At 44.8% G+C, this 17222-nt stretch overlaps 1 protein-coding gene across 1 annotated transcript in view; it reads left to right on the top strand.

The window, feature by feature from the left end:
- Positions 1-17222, top strand: part of dnmt1 (DNA (cytosine-5-)-methyltransferase 1) — a 52625-nt gene that overhangs the window by 19790 nt on the left and 15613 nt on the right. The window contains exons 7-22 of the mRNA XM_072490870.1: positions 2294-2337; positions 3437-3494; positions 3846-3929; positions 5039-5151; positions 5485-5603; positions 6215-6307; positions 6695-6846; positions 7349-7536; positions 8305-8482; positions 10062-10159; positions 10661-10814; positions 11888-12003; positions 12825-13026; positions 14198-14337; positions 15697-15873; positions 16988-17212. Coding sequence (XP_072346971.1) covers positions 2294-2337; positions 3437-3494; positions 3846-3929; positions 5039-5151; positions 5485-5603; positions 6215-6307; positions 6695-6846; positions 7349-7536; positions 8305-8482; positions 10062-10159; positions 10661-10814; positions 11888-12003; positions 12825-13026; positions 14198-14337; positions 15697-15873; positions 16988-17212 — 2141 coding nt within the window. The remainder of the gene's footprint in view (positions 1-2293; positions 2338-3436; positions 3495-3845; positions 3930-5038; positions 5152-5484; positions 5604-6214; positions 6308-6694; positions 6847-7348; positions 7537-8304; positions 8483-10061; positions 10160-10660; positions 10815-11887; positions 12004-12824; positions 13027-14197; positions 14338-15696; positions 15874-16987; positions 17213-17222) is intronic.

Raw genomic sequence — 17222 nt, 5'->3', positions numbered from 1 at the left:
AGTGTCCGCACAAATAATATCAGTTCGAGATATTTCTCTCTCCACCGTGGGACGAGACAGGGATGTCCTATGTCCCCCCTGCTGTTTGCACTTGCGATTGAGCCGTTGGCCATCGCATTGAGAAGTTCGGGAGCATGGAAAGGAATAGTGCGGTGGGGGGGGGGGATAGAGCATAGAGTGTCCTTATATGCCGGCGACTTGCTGCTGTATGTGTCGGAGCCGAGTGCGTCGATAGGAGGAATATTGGAGCTACTGCGGGTATTTGGGTCTTTCTCTGGGTACAAGTTGAACCTGGACAAGAGTGAGTACTTTGTGGTGTCTCGGCCGGGGGTGGGGGGGCTGCCATTCCGTAGAGCAGGGACTCATTTTAGGTATCTGGGGGTGCAGGTTGCCCGGGAGTGGGGGAGGCTTCGCAGGTACAACATCACTAGTTTGGTGTGGAGAGTGAAAGTCGATCTGGCAAGGTGGGACGGCCTTCCTGTGTCACTGGCAGGTCGGGTACAGGCGGTTAAAATGAATGTTTTGCCGCGATTCCTGTTTATTTTTCAATGCCTACCGATTTTCCTACCAAAGTCTTTTTTTCAGGGAGATTGAGGGAAGGATTACCTCATTCATATGGGGAGGGAAGGTGGCCAGAGTGAGAAAGGTGCTGCTACAGAGGGGAAGGCAGGCAGGGGGTTTGGGTCTCCTGAACTTGTTGTACTACTACTGGGCGGCGAATGTGGAGAAAGTGCGGAGCTGGGTCAGAGGGGTGGATTCTCAGTGGATCAGAATGGAGGAGAGTTTGTGCAAGGGGTCGGGGCTGAAGGCACTTGCAACAGCGCCGCTCCCGATAGCTCCGGGGAAATATTCAGGGAGTCCGGTAATAATAGCTTCATTGAAAATTTGGAGGCAGTTTCGCCAACTCTTCGGGTTGGGTTTAGGGTCAAGGGAAATGCCGATTCGGGGGAACCACAGATTTGAGCCAGGGAGGTGGGATGGAAGTTTTCGAGAAGGGGATTAAGACGCTAAAAGATTTGTTTTTTTCGGGGTCGGTTTGCAGGTTTGAGGGAGCTGGAAGCGAAGTATGGGCTAGAGCAGGGAGACGTGTTTAGGTACATGCAGGTTCGGGATTGTGCCAGGAAGGAGATACAGAGCTTCCCAGAGGAACCGGCCTCCACATTGCTGGAGGAGGTGTTGACGACAAGGGGACTGGAGAAGGGGGCAGGGTCAGCGGTGTACGGAGCTATTTTGGAAGAGGATAAGGCACCACTGGAAGGGATCAAAGCAAAGTGGGAGGAAGAGCTGGGAGAGGTTATAGAGGAGGGGGTCTGGTGTGAGGTGCTCCGGAGAGTGAATGCCTCCACCTCATGTGCGAGGTTGGGGCTGAAACAGCTGAAGGTGGTATATAGAGCGCACCTCACGAGGGCGAGGATGAGCCGATTTTTTGAAGGAGTAGAGGATGTGTGTGAGCGGGGCGGGGGCCGCGAATCACGTTCATATGTTTTGGTCCTGTCCAAAGCTAGGGGAGTACTGGAAGGAGGTGTTTCGGGTAATTTCAAGGTGGTGCGTGTGAAACTGGACCCGGGTCCCCAGGAGGCCATATTCGGGGTGTCGGACCAGCCGGGGTTGGAAACGGGAGCGGAGGCAGATATCATAGCCTTCGCCTCGTTGATCGCCCGAAGGCGGATCCTGCTGGGATGGAGAGCAGCCTCTCCACCCAGTGCCCTGGCGCGGCGGGGGGACTTGTTGGAATACTTGACCCTTGAGAAGGTTAAGTTCGAACTGAGGGGAAGCTCGGAGGGGTTCTACAAGTCATGGGCACTATTTATTATGCACTTTCAAGAACTGGATAACATCGAACATTAGTTGGGGGGTGGGGAGCTGTGTAGATTAAGGGTGACTATGGGTAATCCCTGATTCCTTTTTGTCATTTGTTTATGTAAACAGGTGGGCTGAGGTTTGGGGGTTGGTGGGCAGATGGGATCGTTGTTATTATGGGGATTGACATATCTTGCTGATTGTTTATTGCTGATGGGTGTAAATGTGGGAGAAAATGTGAAAAAGGAGGAGAATTAAAAAAAAAAAATTTACCGTCGCATGAATTTTCTTGCAATGGTTTGACAAAGTTTTGTCTTTACGATAGGAGTTCCTGTCTTCAAGTCAAATCATTTTGACACTGGTAATATTACGAGTTTCTATTTAACCCTAACGTGATTAACATTGGGAGTTGCGGAGTATTGTGCATGTATGGGAACGCTCACTTAAAAGCTATGCAAATAAAACCGTTTCGGTTATTTTTTTTCTTGTTTAGAACGAACAGGATGAGAAGAGAATTAAAGTGGAATCTGAAGAAAAGTAGGTTTTTGTTTCTCATTTTCCTGCGTTTCTTCCCAATGTTCAACAGTAACAAGAGTCACAGTAAACATTCATAACTTTGGGGCCATTTCGGAGGCAGAAACATAATTTCAAACACAGTTGGGAAGGATGAGTGGAGCGTTGGAAGTGACAGCATATTCAAGGATTTTGTAGGGGAAAAGGAGATCAGAGATGGGGCAGTAAGAAAGGTTAAGGCTTGGGCAATGATTTTGAAAGGGAAATGGAAACGCTTATGATGCCAGCTAGCATGAGGACCAGAAAGGAAAGTTGAGTGATCAACGGTTTAGTGGGAATGGGTGTTCCTTAGCATGAAATACAACCAGAGGGAGAGATTCAAGAAAATAGAAAGAAATACAGGTTCCAGGCTGGGCCTAAGGGGGATTGGTTTGTTGGGCAAGAGGGCAGAACTCAACTCAATAAAGTGCAACACCTCTCACTTGGATGTGTGGAAAGTGAAAGCTGCGTTTGAGGAGTTGGAAAAAGAAGCTGGAAGCTATCATCTGTTCACCAGCGGATCATAGGGGCGTGTGTGGGTTTGGCAATGGAAAATGAACATTGATAGCACATATACTGTCCGGCCAGATCTGGTGATAATTGGCTAAACCAACTGAGCGTCACGTGCTGAGGTTTTCACCAATTGGATTTGAGGGAGTGATGGAAGAAACTAAAAGTGTTTTGATGGCAGAAAAGGTATCAGCAGTGGAGATGAGTGAGTGGCCAACAGTGGTACAAGTATTGTCTTTGGAGGAAAACTCAGCAGTTAGTTTTAGAGAAGTGACTTATTCCCCCCCCCCCCCCCCCCCCCCCCCCCCCCCCAGTGGTAAATGCAGATGGAAGGGAAGTTGGAAGGGGATAAGTTGGATGTGGATGGTGAGGGTCACAGGAACGTGGCAGAGGTGGATTTGAGATCGACTGACTTAGATTACAAAGTAAACTTACCTGTGGAGAAAATTAGAAATGGCGAATGTTGGGGATTGTTCATCTCTGCAGTTAAGGGGCTGAAACCTGCATTAAAGGCAGACTGTAATGGTGGGGAATAATGCCATGTCACAGCGAATTAACAGGTATTTGCTTGCAGGCTACCTGCCGAGATCAACACTACTGACTCCAAACCCAAAGCTGAGCAAACTCCTAAGGTGAGTACGATTAGAGATGGATGCATCCATTAGGAGAATATGTTTTGTGTGGGTAATGTGATGTTTTGTGTGGGGAAGCGTAGTTCAATTTAAAAGTTTTGTAAAACAATGTGCCCCCAAGGTCAAATATCAAGATAAACCTGACATTCTCATTCATGGTGTGAGCACATTTCCGAATGCATTTCATTTTGATGAGAAGCTCATATGGCCACGAGCTTAACGGGAGATTTTTAAAATGTGTATGTATCACCTTGGAGTTGGTCCACGTACTGTCCTTGGAAACTAATTTGAACTCTGGTATCTGGTTGATGTGAATTAATTGAGACTCCAAAAATTTACTTTTTGTTTCAGACTCCACCTCCCAAATGCACAGACTGCAAACAGTTCTTGGATGACTCAGACCTCAAATACTTCCAGGGCGATCCTGATGATGCAGTGAGTTTTTTTCTTTATTCCTATTGCTGCTTTCTCCCTGAAGGAGATCAAACTCTGGGCAGCCTGTCTGGACCCTTCTCCAGCACCGTTCCTCATTTTATCAGATGATGGGAAGGCAGGCTGATGCACAGAAGTGCCGCTGATTGCTGGACTTTCAGGAGGGTATGGTACAACACTGGATGTTTCCTGCACTAATTGGCTATCTTAACATCCAACTGAGAAAATGAAGCTATGGGCCTCTCCCAGATTCTGCTAATCAGGCTAGGGGAACGGGGTGGGTAGCTTTCATCTGGAGGGTTTCTTTAGTACTTTGTTAACTAATAGAAACAGCTGTTGCTTAAAGCAGCTCTTACTGTTTTTAAATTCATTTGCGGGATGTAGATGTCGCTGGCAATGCCAGGGTTTATTGCCAATCCCTAATTGCCCTCGAGAAGGTGGTGATGAGCTGCCTTCTTGAACCCTCTGCAGTCCCATGTGGTGTAGGTACATCCACAGTGTTGTGAGGGAGTCAGTTCCAGGATTTTAACCGAGTGACAGTTAAGGAACAACGATCAGGTTGGCAGGTTGCTTGAAGGAAATTCCAGGTGGTGGTATTCCCATATACCCGCTGTCTTTCTGGATGGTAGAAATTGCCATTAATCCGTGGTTGAAATGTCCGTCTCCTGTTTCAGGTACAATGACATCTGGCAGTATTGCAGTGAAGATTCCCTTGTTCCATGTCATTGAGTTCCTGATGGTGACTGTGGAATATAGAAAGAAGGAGGTCACTTAGCCCCTCAAACTCATTCTGCCAGTCGGGTAGATCCCGGCTGATCTGTATCTTGACTGAATTGGAGCTTCGGTGCTAACATACCAGTTTACATTTCACTTCTTCCTCCACTGCTACCCATCAATGACCTGGTATTTTCACCATTGTGGGGAAGACCAGAAGTCGAGGCCTTTTGATTCTTGGAAGGATAGCTGCTTAGATCATTTACATGCATCCCCAAGAATCTGTACTGTTTGGATAAATGACTGGGAGTTGTTCACCCTCAGTCCGTAAGGTGGAGAGAATCCTGACGTGATGAGGAAGAATTTAACGCTGTACAAAAATCTGATTACTTCAACAGTTGGAAGAGCCAGAGATGTTGACTAATGAGCGCTTGTCACTGTTTGAAGGAACAAATGATGAAGGGTTTGAGAGTTACGATGATCTACCTCAACATAAAGTTACATTGTTCAGGTCAGTGTGGATTGTTACGATGGTCATAACTCCTTACACCCTCAAGACATTCAAGATGACTTGCTCCCAAATAGTGAAGAAAATTTAATTTCCGAGATCATGCCCATGAACTGCAATTATATTTTAAAAGAAATAAAACGTAGATATTTCTGTGACGTTAGGCTGTCAAAAGTCAACCAAAAGAAGACTAGTGGATAGCTAATGAAATGACACAAAAGACATGAACTGTTTGTTTGCAGTTTTAATCAACATTTTAAATTGACTCTATAAAAATAAGCATTGTGAAAACTTGTGCAATTTTAGCTTTGAAACTTTATTGCATTTTCTCTGCAGTATTTATGATCGGAAAGGCCACTTGTGTCCGTTTGACACTGGTCTGATTGAGAAGAACGTGGAGCTGTATTTCAGCGGTGTGGTCAAACCAATCTACGATGACAATCCCAGCCTTGACGGTGAGAGCTCCGTCTTACAAATAACTAATCTAAGTGTGCCACTGAGACCGCATTTCAAGACCTATTCCCAGCGCTGATTCTCTTCCACATCAGGACTGCTTCGTCAATACTGTGTGGTCTAATGCACAGGAGGAAGTCTTGATCGTAATTCCTCCATGTCATGAACTTCTATTTGTTAGCTAGGAGGCACATGAATTTATAGTATCTATGTAGTGGTGTCAACGGATTATAGGGGGAAATGTACGGTCTGCATCTCAATGCTGTTTTTAATTCTGACTGATTGACCCCTCCACCTGTGACCACTAGTATTTCATCCCTGTCTTGTGCAACTCGATGCTTGCTGTGGACACAACCCAATTCTGGGGAGATAGAATCTGTTCATTAGCAGCTGGGGTATTTCCTGCAGTTCTAGTGGACACAGCATGGAAGTTTCACAACAATGTCATTATACTGACGGAAATGCTAGTGATAGACCCAGTAACTCCGCCTTGACTGGCCATCTGTGGACTGAACGCAGCCGACTCCATCCCTGCCTTTGGAAAATGTTTCAGTTGGTCCTGAGGGCAATGTGTGGTGAGGCGCTAACATGTTTTGTATTCTCCTTTAAACAGGTGGAGTCAGAGCTAAAAAGCTGGGACCAATAAATGCCTGGTGGATAACTGGTTTTGATGGTGGTGAGAAAGCTTTGATTGGGTTCACTACAGGTAAGGAAACTTCAGGTTTATTGAAACTTTAGTTTCTTTTCTAACCTGAAACATGTGCTTTCGAGCTGTGCACAATACTGTGTAGTATTGATGTTGTGTGCAAGGTCTGTAGGGAACAGAATTCGTATCAAAGTTCAGATTAATTCTGCAAATCGGGTCACCTTTGTTTTTCCAGTTTCCCCACACTCCATTCACCTAAAAGTGATTCTTTGAAGAAAGTTAGTGATCATTGGTCATGTAAATGTGGTGAACTCTCAGATGTTAACAACCAGAGTTCCACAGCGTAACCTAATGTCGTGTTTCCCTGTATTTATAATGGAACAGTGATGCTGGATTATTGGAAGGAGCTTGGGACAATAATGAAATGTATTCCTTTCTTCCCCCTAGCATTTGCTGACTATATACTGATGGACCCCAGTGATGAATATGCAGCTATTTTTGCTGTGATGCAGGAGAAAATCCACATCAGTAAGGTAGTCATAGAGTTTCTGCAGAATAATCCCGATTCCACCTATGAAGACTTACTGAATAAGATAGAGGTAAGTTCTCTGCTTTAGGGTGTGAAGTTTTGAAAACCCAAGCTTCCCTTCCCTTCAGCCCAGGACATGGGGGCCAGTTATAGTGACACCTGCCAATGTCTTGGTTGAGATCCCTTAACTCTGCACAAACCAGTGATAGATCCTGGGAACTTTTTATTCCCTATGTTTTTGCTTCATTGCAAGATCCTTTTGTCGGTGGAGTGGTGGTTAGCACTGCTACCTCACGGCTCCGAGGATCCGGTTTCGATCCCGGCCCCAGGTCACTGTGTGGAGTTTGCACATTCTCCCTGTGTCTGTGTGGGTCTCGCCCCCCCCACAACCCAAAAGATGTGCAGGGTAAGTGCATTGGTTACGCTAAATTGCCCCTCAATTGGGAAATAAAACCCCGAATTGGGTACTTTAAAATTTGTTTTTTGTAAAAAGATCCTTTTTGTTGTGAAACCTAAGAAAAGGTTTCCCTGTTTCATTGATCAGAGTAACTATCAGCTGTTTGTGTTGACAGACAACAGTGCCTCCTGCTGGTCTGAGTTTCTCTCGCTTCACTGAGGATTCCCTCCTGAGACACGCTCAGTTTGTAGTGGAACAAGTGGAGAGTTACGACGAGGCTGGAGATGTGGATGAGCAGCCGATTATCATAACTCCTTGTATGAGGGACCTGATCAAACTGGCTGGTGTCACCCTTGGAAAAAGGTGAGCCCTTGGGGATGATGAAATGCTCGCAAAATCTTCACAAAGAGAGAGGGGAAGTGTATAATTGCTGGGGTAGCATACGTGTCAAAAGCAGTGGAGGCATGCAGTTCACTCAGAAATAGGATGCCCCGAATACAGAATTACAGTCCCCTCTCACATAAGAAGCAGGAGTGGACAATTCAGCCCTCTCGAGCCTGCTCCAATGTGATCAGGGCTGATCTCATCTCAGCCTCCACTTTCCTACCTGTTCTCCATAACTCTTCAACCCATAACTCATTAAAAATCTGACTCTCTCCTAATTAAACTTACTCAATATCCCGGCATCCCCTGCACTCTGGGGTAGTCAATTCCACTGATTCACAGCACTTTTGAAAAGTAGTTTCTCTTTATCTCTGTTTTAAATTTATCCTAAAACTATGACCTCTAGATTTCCCCACAAGAGGATATATCTGCTCTACGTCAATTCTCTCTCTCTACCCCCTCCCCCCCAACATTGTTGGTTTGGAATCACTGGCTTTGGTAAACTGGGAATGCATTAAATTCCTGCCTTCGTGCGGTTGGTGTTATAGAATGATGCAGCGAAGGAGGCCATTTGGTCCGTCCATTTTAGTGTTGGCTCTGAAAGAGCAATGCTTGGCCATCCATTTGTTCATCATCACTGCAGCCACATGAGAGGGGTCGTCACTCTTATTCTGAAAGAGAGTCCAGGGATGCGATGAGCTGTGTTGGAACTATGCCTTTACTGTGACTGTTGTGCTTGGTATCTAGACGAGCAGCAAGACGACAGGCTATACGTCACCCCACCAAGATTGATAAGGACAAGGGACCCACCAAAGCGACCACCACTAAGCTGGTATATCAGATTTTTGACACATTCTTCTCTGAAGAAATCGATCAGAATGACAAGGAGAATGGCCTAAAACGCAGGCGCTGTGGAGTGTGTGAAGTAAGTGCTACGTTGTATTTGTGCTAAATCATTAATTACAGTGTTTTGGGTTTTTGTTCTATTACCGGTCAAAAGCTTCCCCGCTTAACATTTGTGATGTGGACTGTTAGCAGAACCCTGCGTTGTGGGCACTCAGTCAACACACCAGAGGAAGCTGGTGTTGCAAATTGATTGAGCTCCGCACTGTATTTCTATTGCCTTGTTTGGGAAACTGTAAAGTTTATAACCTTGTGGTTTCTCAATGACCGATTGCATTTAATGAGTTGGTGAATTAGAGGTTTCTTTTTTAACTTATAGTGTAGAGAATTATTTAACAAGTGAGTTATATCAGATTGATTGCAGCTTCTAATGACAGATTTATTTAAACTGAGTTCATGCTGGTGTTTTGAGCTTGCCTAAATTAATAATCCAGAAACAGCCATTGAGTTATTGGTCCAGTGACAGAACCTGGTGTAGCCTAGTTAACAACGTACTTGGTTCATGTTTGGAGATAATGATGTGGAGATGCTGGCGTTGGACTGGGGTGAGCACAGTAAGAAGTCTTACAACACCAGGTTAAAGTCCAACAGGTTTGTTTCGATGTCACTAGCTTTCGGAGCGCTGCTCCTTCCTCGGGTGAATGAGTTTGGAGATAAGGAAGTGCTTGTGTGGAATTTCCTTTCTTAAGAGGTGAAGGAAGAGGCGGCACGGTAGCGCAGTGGGTTAGCACTGTTGCCTCACGGCGCCAAGGTCCTAGATTCGATCCCGGCTCTGGGTCACTGTCTGTGTGGAGTTTGCACATTCTCCCCATGTCTGCGTGGGTTTCGTCCCCACAACCCAAAAGATGTGCAGGCTAGGTGGATTGGCCACGCTAAATTGCCCCTTAATTAGAAAAAATGAATTGGGTACTCTAAATTTAAAAAAAAAGAACTAGGAGCATGAGTTGGCAATTCAGTCCCTCGAGCCTGCTCCACCCTTCAACCCTCTGCCTCAACTCCACTTTCCTGCCCCTTCTCCAGTACTCTTCAACCCATTACTAATTAAAAATCTGTCCATCTCCTTAAATTTACTGAATGTCCCGACATCCACCTCACTGGGGCAGTGAATTCCACAAATTCACAATCTTTCGAGAGAAGTAATTTCTCCTCATCTCTGTTTTAAATCTGCTGCCCCTTATGCTAAAACTATGACCCCCTCGTTCTAGATTGCCCCACATGAGGAAGCATTCTCCACATCTACTTTGTCAATATATTTTATATCTCAATTTGATCTCCGCTCATTTCTTCTAAACTCGAGAGAGTACAGGCCTATACTGCTCAATCTCTCTTCATACGATAAATCCCTCATCTCTGGAATCAATCCAGTGAACCTCCTCTGCACTGCCTCCAATGCAACTAACCTGTGATCTGGGCGCGTGATGGTGAATCACCTTCTCGCGTACCGTTGTGTTACTGTGCATTGCTAATCTGAAGATTAAAAGACGGGGCAATGTAAAGCTGTGGCTAATAAAGGAACGTGGTAAGAGAAGTGAGAGGGAAAAACTGTTACAAGTTGGCCCACCTTGCGAAGTGCTTGTTCAACCACTTTTGTTTTGTAATAGGTTTGCCAACAGCCAGACTGCGGAAAATGCAGAGCTTGTAAGGACATGGTGAAGTTTGGAGGCATTGGTCGCAACAAACAGGCCTGTCTACAGAGAAGGTAAAATCATCAAGGTGTCAAAGCACTGTGAATGCAAGAAATGTTGTGACCCTCTACAGGAACACTGAATGCTATTTTGGCATTAGGAAATTGTATAATTAAATCGAAGCTGCAGTGGAAGAGCCACATCAAATGAACAGTTGTTTTCATAAAATAGACTCCGGATGATGGAAATTTTGTATGCTTCTGTCTGGCAAATATACCTTGATCGCTGGCCTCTTCAGGCTCCAGGAAACTGCAATACTGCAGGGCCACGGGCACGATGAAAGCGGTGTCCGCGGGTTCTGTCCTCAGTCTTTACTCCTGCTGCGTTTGCACTGTGGGACGGTGCTGAGACACTGAGAGGGAAATAATGTGATGAGAAAATAAGTGACCCAGAGGTTAAAAATGTATTAATTCCAGAATCCTTCATTTTAAAATTGAGTGCTCAGCTTGGCCATTTATAGTGCATACTGTCGTTGATTACCGGTTGCTGAGATTATTCTCGCCCTTTTTCTAAAGGTGTCCGAATCTGGCTGTGAAGGAGGCTGATGACGATGAAAATGATGAAGGTGATTCTGAGTTAATTGGCAAAGCTTCTCCCAAAAGAATGTTGCAGGGAAGGAAGAAGAAGCAATCAAAGAGCCACATCTCCTGGATTGGTGAGGCCGTCAAGGTAAACACTATGTTCTTATAAAACAAAACCAACCTATAAACCACTGGAAATCTTAAACTCAGTCCTGTCTGTTTGAATGAGGAACTGCTTCATTGGGCAGTGGAGCTTGAGCCAACAAGGATCTTGGACTCTTGGGGCAAGGGGGAGCAAGCTCACTCTGCAATCTAGCCCTGGTAAAGCTAATCTGGAACCGCTTAGTGCAGGCACTGGGTATTAAAATGATTTGAAACCTTGAGACTTGAATAAACTCCCCTTAACCGAATTCACAATGATAGCAGAACTATTTCTGGTTCAAAACCACCCCTTCGTTAACAGCCACCTGCCCTGACTGGGTACCTTCAGTGAAACATCCCATGATTAACATTGTAGATGTCAACATATTTACAACGTTACAAACTAGACTTCTAGAAGGCCAGTAGCTGTAATATCCTAAAGGGGAAAACAAGTTAGCTTTATGAAATGCCGTATTCACCCCCCTGAAAAAAAAATTTTTCAATTAGAAATTTACAGTACCCAATTTTTTTTCTTCTCCAATTAAGGGGCAATTTAGCGTGGCCAATCCACCTACCCTGCACATCTTTGGGTTGTGGTGGTGAGACCCATGCAGACACGGGGAGAATGTGCAAACTCCACACGGACAGTCTCCCGGGCCGGGTTCGAACCCGGGGTCCTCTGCGCCGTGAGGCCACCGTGCCGGCCACTGAAAATTCTTCTGACGTGAAGGGCCAGCAGCTAACCTCCCTCCGCTCACTAATTTGTCACTTTGGAGAATGGTGGGCTCTTCCGCTGCTGTAGCCACTGTAACCTCCTGAATACACTTTTAAACACCGGTTTAATTAGTTTCTGTTCAACATAATGACTGTAATCTGTTTCCTTCTCGTACTCTGCTTCTGTGGAAATGGAAGCATGTAACAATCTAGAATGGTGTGGTACCAAAATCATCGTGTTGCTCCTTCAGTCTAAGGCACCATTGTGACCTGTTAATTTTGTCAGAATGTACGAACGACACAGGCAGTTTGGACCTTCGCTGTAAATATATTGAGTCTGCGTGTTTTATGCTTGTTTCATTTCAGGCTGATGGAAAGAAAACCTATTACCAGAAGGTATCTGTAGACAACGAAGTTCTGGAGATCAATGACTGCGTAGCCGTCAGCCCTGATGACCCTAGCAAACCCCTCTATTTAGCGAGGTTGGTATTTGTTTAAGCTGTACGTTTTTGATCAAACTTCCCCAAGGGGAATTTGAGGTCATCAGATTTCTCCCCATCCCCTTAATGTATTTTATACTTGTTGGCTGCCATTAAATGAATGCTTTTAGTATGTGTGCTCGTGTTCATTGGCAAGATCAGTGGTTGCGTCTTGCAGTAATTGGGATAGGGCGGAGAGCTGCATATGTCAGATTTGCGGACCTGGAGTCCCCTGAAGTGTATCCGTGTTCTGGGAGACCCCTGGCCAAGAGAAGCTTGTCGATCAGTATTCAGAGCTTGGCTTTAGAGCACGCTAATGTCACACTGGATTTTCTGTTGACCTCTGGCAGGTAAGGGTGGTAATTCAGCTTGGGTTGAAATTATGAATTAATGCTGACATCATTGTTTGGCTTCCCTCTGATGCATTCAAGCTGGATATTGTAGCTGGCTAGAAGTGCTGGAGTATTTTTTTAAGTTAACATTAGTATAATTGTTCTCTAAACAGGACCATCTTATTGGATTGCACCTTGGAATTATATGATTTGATATCTATTCCTTTGAAACAGTTGCATTCAGGGATACTTGGAACTCAATAAATAGAATTTTATTTGCATCTGTCGTAGGGTGACTTACGTGTTCGCCAGCTTTATTATTAGATTGTAACAATTATTATACTTGGCTCACTTGTTTAGCAATGGCTGGATTCTGTACACTAAGAAATTGACTCCTGCTGAATAGTATCCAAGATCCTCAAAATGAATCACTTCTGAAATGGCAGTTGTGTAACAGCATTCTTGTGATTAGCTGCCTTACCTGTTTTGCAGAATCACGTCCATGTGGGAAGACAACAGTGGGACGATGTTCCACGCAAATTGGTTTTGCCGTGGCACTGACACTGTATTGGGCGAGACTTCGGATCCCCTTGAGCTCTTTCTGGTAGATGAGTGCGAAGACATGCAGCTGTCGTACGTAGACAGCAAAGTTACGGTCATCTACAAGGCTGCTTCAGAGAGCTGGGCACTAGAGGTGGGTAAGATTTTAACTGAACTTGTCAGTTAGCTTTATCTGTCTGTTCCCTTTCATACAGTGAAGCTCTGTTTTAAAAATGGGAGTTCCTCCTCAATCTCATTGTTGGCGATGTGACAATGTGTAAAGGAAATGCTCTATAGTGTGCAACTCACTCCCACGTGGTGCAAACTCACTCCTGTGTAGATTCCCACGTGGAAGTACCATTTGGTTTGTCTCCTGCTTTTTGGTACAAAAACATGAGCAAGCTTGAAGATTGTGCATTGAATGTACAGGACGTGGCTAAAATCACACTACATTTACCGTCTCTGTCTACGACATCCTGAATGTCAGCGATAGATACGCTCGTTTCGTGTTCCTTTCGGACTTTTCATTTAAAATCTGACGATCCTAATCCTGAACCTTTTTTGTTCTAAATCATGCTGTTCTCTCTGTGAAACTTTTGTGCAAGATCAAGTCATGACACAAAAGCAAAATACTCCAGATGCCGGAAACCCGGAAATAAAACCAAAATGCTGGAAATAGAACAAAGAAAATTACAGCACAGGAACAGGCCCTTCTCAGCAGGTCTGGCAGCGTCTGTGGAGCGAGAGAAGCAGAGTTTAATGTTTCAGATCTGTGAACTTCCATCAGAATAATGTCACGGTGCCTGCCAAATATAAAGGGAAAGTAGATATCTCATGATCATATTGAATGACAGGTTCAAAGGTCTACTCTTGTGTTCCAGTACCGTATCTACGTCTCTTGGTTAAGTATACATTATGACCGCTGATTGATGGGCTGTTCGAGGTGGGATAGAACATAGAAAAATACAGCACAGAACAGGCCCGTCGGCCCACGATGTTGTGCCGAACCTTTGTCCTAGATTAAGTACTGATGAAGAATGAGAATCTTGACCTCTTCCTGTGTCTCCTCTTTAATCAAAGTTGCTTGATTGAAATTGCCTGCCAATTCAAATAAAATGGTGGCATTTTTAAAAATCCCACATTAAAAATTCTGGATTTCACATTTTTAAACAAAACTAAAGTGCTCAGATGAACCACACCCTGCTAGGTGCCTCCACCAATCGTCCAATCTGTACGACTGTAACGTGGCCCCTTTTTATTTTAAAAGATACTTCAAGTTATGTTAGTGTGGAATATGAAGTCTGTTGTGTTTTTGTATATCTTAGGGTGGTATGGATGATGAGTTTGAGCTGAAGATGGTTGAAGATGATGGAAAGACCTACTTCTACCAGATGTGGTACGACCCAGAATATTCGCGATTCCAGACCCTTTCAAACTGTGAATCGACTGAGGAGAATAAACACAAGTGAGTAAAGACCAGACAGGCTCCTTTGAGGGTCTGGAGAGTGCTTTCCTGTAGTCACTGAGGGTCCGGAGCATCGTTTGTGGTAGCCATTTGAAATTATTGGGTTTGAATCCAGAAAAGTCATTAGGTCCAGGATGAAAAGACAATTCTCCCAACGATGGTTTTTAAAAAAATTACCAAGGAACTGAGAACCGGCAAACGTGACTTTAAAGCAAGAGGTTTTTTTCCCCGGTTAAATTGGACTACATTGCATCCATCATTGGGTGTCCATAATGGAAAACCGAACCAGTGACTCTTAATAGCGCCCACTGCCGTTCCAGCCTTTTCACTCTAGTGTACTCACTCCATACACTTGGAGCCGATGCGTACAAGGGCAACAACACAATCAAAGGCGTCTCAACAAGCCTGGCCTCCCTTTTTAAAAATAAATTTAGAATACCCAATTATTTTTCCCAATTAAGGGGCAATTTAGCGTGGCCAATCCACCTACCCTGCACATTTTTGGGTTGTGGGGGCGAAACAGACGCAGACACGGGGAGAATGTGCAAACTCCACACGGACAGTGGACCGGGATCGAACCTGAGACCTCGGCGCCGTGAGGCAGCAGTGCTATCCACTGCACCATCATGCTGCCCAAGGCCTGGCCTTCCAAATGCTGAAAGTGGTGATCAGAGCACTCTGCAACTTTTGTTTATATGTCACTTGGGCACGTCCAGGATTCCTTTTGCTGCCCAAATCAGAAGATGGGTACAGTCCAGAAAATGTATATTTTAGAGCTTTATTTATGTTTGGGTAACGAAGGGGCCGTTATGGTTTATCCAGTAGGGCGGCACGGTGGTGCAGTGGTTAGCCCTGCTGCCTACAGTGCCAAGGAGCCGTGTTCGATCCCGGGTCACTGTCAGCGTGGAATTTCCACATTCTCCCCGTGTCTGCGTAGGTCTCACCCCCACAACCCAAAGATGTGCAGGGTAGGTGGATTGGCCATTCTAAATTGCCCCTTAATTGGAAACACTTAATTAGGTACTCTTTTTAAAAATAAATAAAGAAACATTTTCGAATGGTTTATCCAGTGCCTGTAATAACCCAGCCACCCTTTCAGCCCTCCCATTTGAATGGTTTATGTCGCCTGAATATATTTCACATAAGTAACATTTTCTTCTCATTTACTTTTCCTACCGTTTTTAAGATCTTTTTTAATGGCTTTCTATCTTTTACACGTTCCACGTTAAATTTTTGGAACCAATTTAGGGACCCGAGTGTCCTCGCAATTTGTTCCTGCTGCAGCTTCAAAATGATCCGCAGCATAACCTTGAATACTGTGTCACTTTAACTGAGTCCTTTGGGCTGTTGGTTTTCTAGATTCTGTGACAGTTGTGCTCGACTGGCCGAAATCCGACAGCAGGAGATGCCACGGGTTCTAGAAACGCTGGACGTGAAAGATGACTCAAAGGTTTTCTACTCGTTGGCTTCCAAGAATGGAACTCAGTATAGAGTTGGAGATGGCATTTACATTCTACAAGATGCATTTTCCTTCAGGTAACACTTCTCTGACCAGTATCAGCTCGATACTGGATGCATATTTGTGAGAGCACTGGTCGAGGTACCAGACTGACCACAGGTAAACCGTCTTTTCAGTAAAGGAGCAATTCTATATTTCTGAACAATTAACTCGTGTATTTACAAATACAATTAAGTACAAACTGATGAAGAGCTGTGGCTTCTAATTGTAAGTGGTCTGAATTGGGACTAAACATTTCAGAAAGCCAGCAGCTTGCTGTGGCTTAGGGGCTGGTATAGCACAGGGCTAAATCGCTGGCTTTTAAAGCAGACCAAGGCAGGCAAGCAGCACGGTTCAATTCCCGTACCAGCCTCCCCGAACAGGCGCCGGAATGTGGCGACTAGGGGCTTTTCACAGTAACTTCATTTGAAGTCTACTTGTGACAAGCGATTTTCATTTCATTTCAGAACCAATTGGTGTGATTTTTAAAACCCAGCTTTCTTCCTGCCTGCTGACCTTCATATAACGAAGATCTCAATCATAAAATGGCACTGGTTGTGTAGTTCTGAACTTGTACCTGAAAAGGTCAGACTCGATCTCCAGTCTGCTGAAGGGAGCCTTGGTTCACCAGCAGTTTCAGCCCTAAAATCGGTCTTTGCTTGAAATTCGCTAGAAATGTGCACCTCTGCAGAAAGTGTGGACTCAATCCTCATGATTGAATAGTCAGTCCCCTGTTCTTAAATCCAGGAACGACCACTTGGGAAGGTTGTCGAAGCTGCGCCGTTAGCAAGTCAGAGATTTTGGGAGGGGGGGGGGCAGAAAATTGGCCCGGATTATGTGACACCGGCACGAGGGGGTGCGGGGTGGCCCGCGAGGAAGCCATGAGAGTTCCAGCAAATCAGCTCCATTATTTTTGGACCTAGTATCTTTTCCAAGTATTCTCGAGTATATTCAAAGCCAGTCTTAATATTTGAAGATGTGTGAATTTAGACACTGGTCAATATCTGGTTTGTTTCATTCGACAGCAGATGCATGAGGCAAGCCCAGGGGAAGAAATTTAGGCTGAAACTTCAGAGGGTTAAATTAACTTGAATTGATAATTCCCAATCTGGTTCTCCAATCATTTTCTATCCTTGGATGCTTTCTCTTCAGTGTGAAACCGTCCAGTCCTGGCAAGCGGCCAGTAAAGAAAGATGATGTGAATGAAGACCTTTATCCTGAATATTACCGCAAATCCTCTGATTATATCAAAGGCAGCAACCTCGATGCACCTGACCCATTCCGAATTGGTCGCATTCAAGAAATATTCTGTCACAAGCGTAGCAATGGCAAACCCAATGAAGCAGACATTAAGCTGCGCATCAATAAATTCTATAGGTGAGTCGGA

Source organism: Scyliorhinus torazame, chromosome 27 (genome assembly GCF_047496885.1).
Source record: "Scyliorhinus torazame isolate Kashiwa2021f chromosome 27, sScyTor2.1, whole genome shotgun sequence".
Taxonomy (NCBI): Eukaryota; Metazoa; Chordata; class Chondrichthyes; order Carcharhiniformes; family Scyliorhinidae; genus Scyliorhinus; species Scyliorhinus torazame.
The sequence above is the reverse complement of the archived record's forward strand: the minus strand, read 5'-3'. Positions and strand labels throughout refer to the sequence as shown.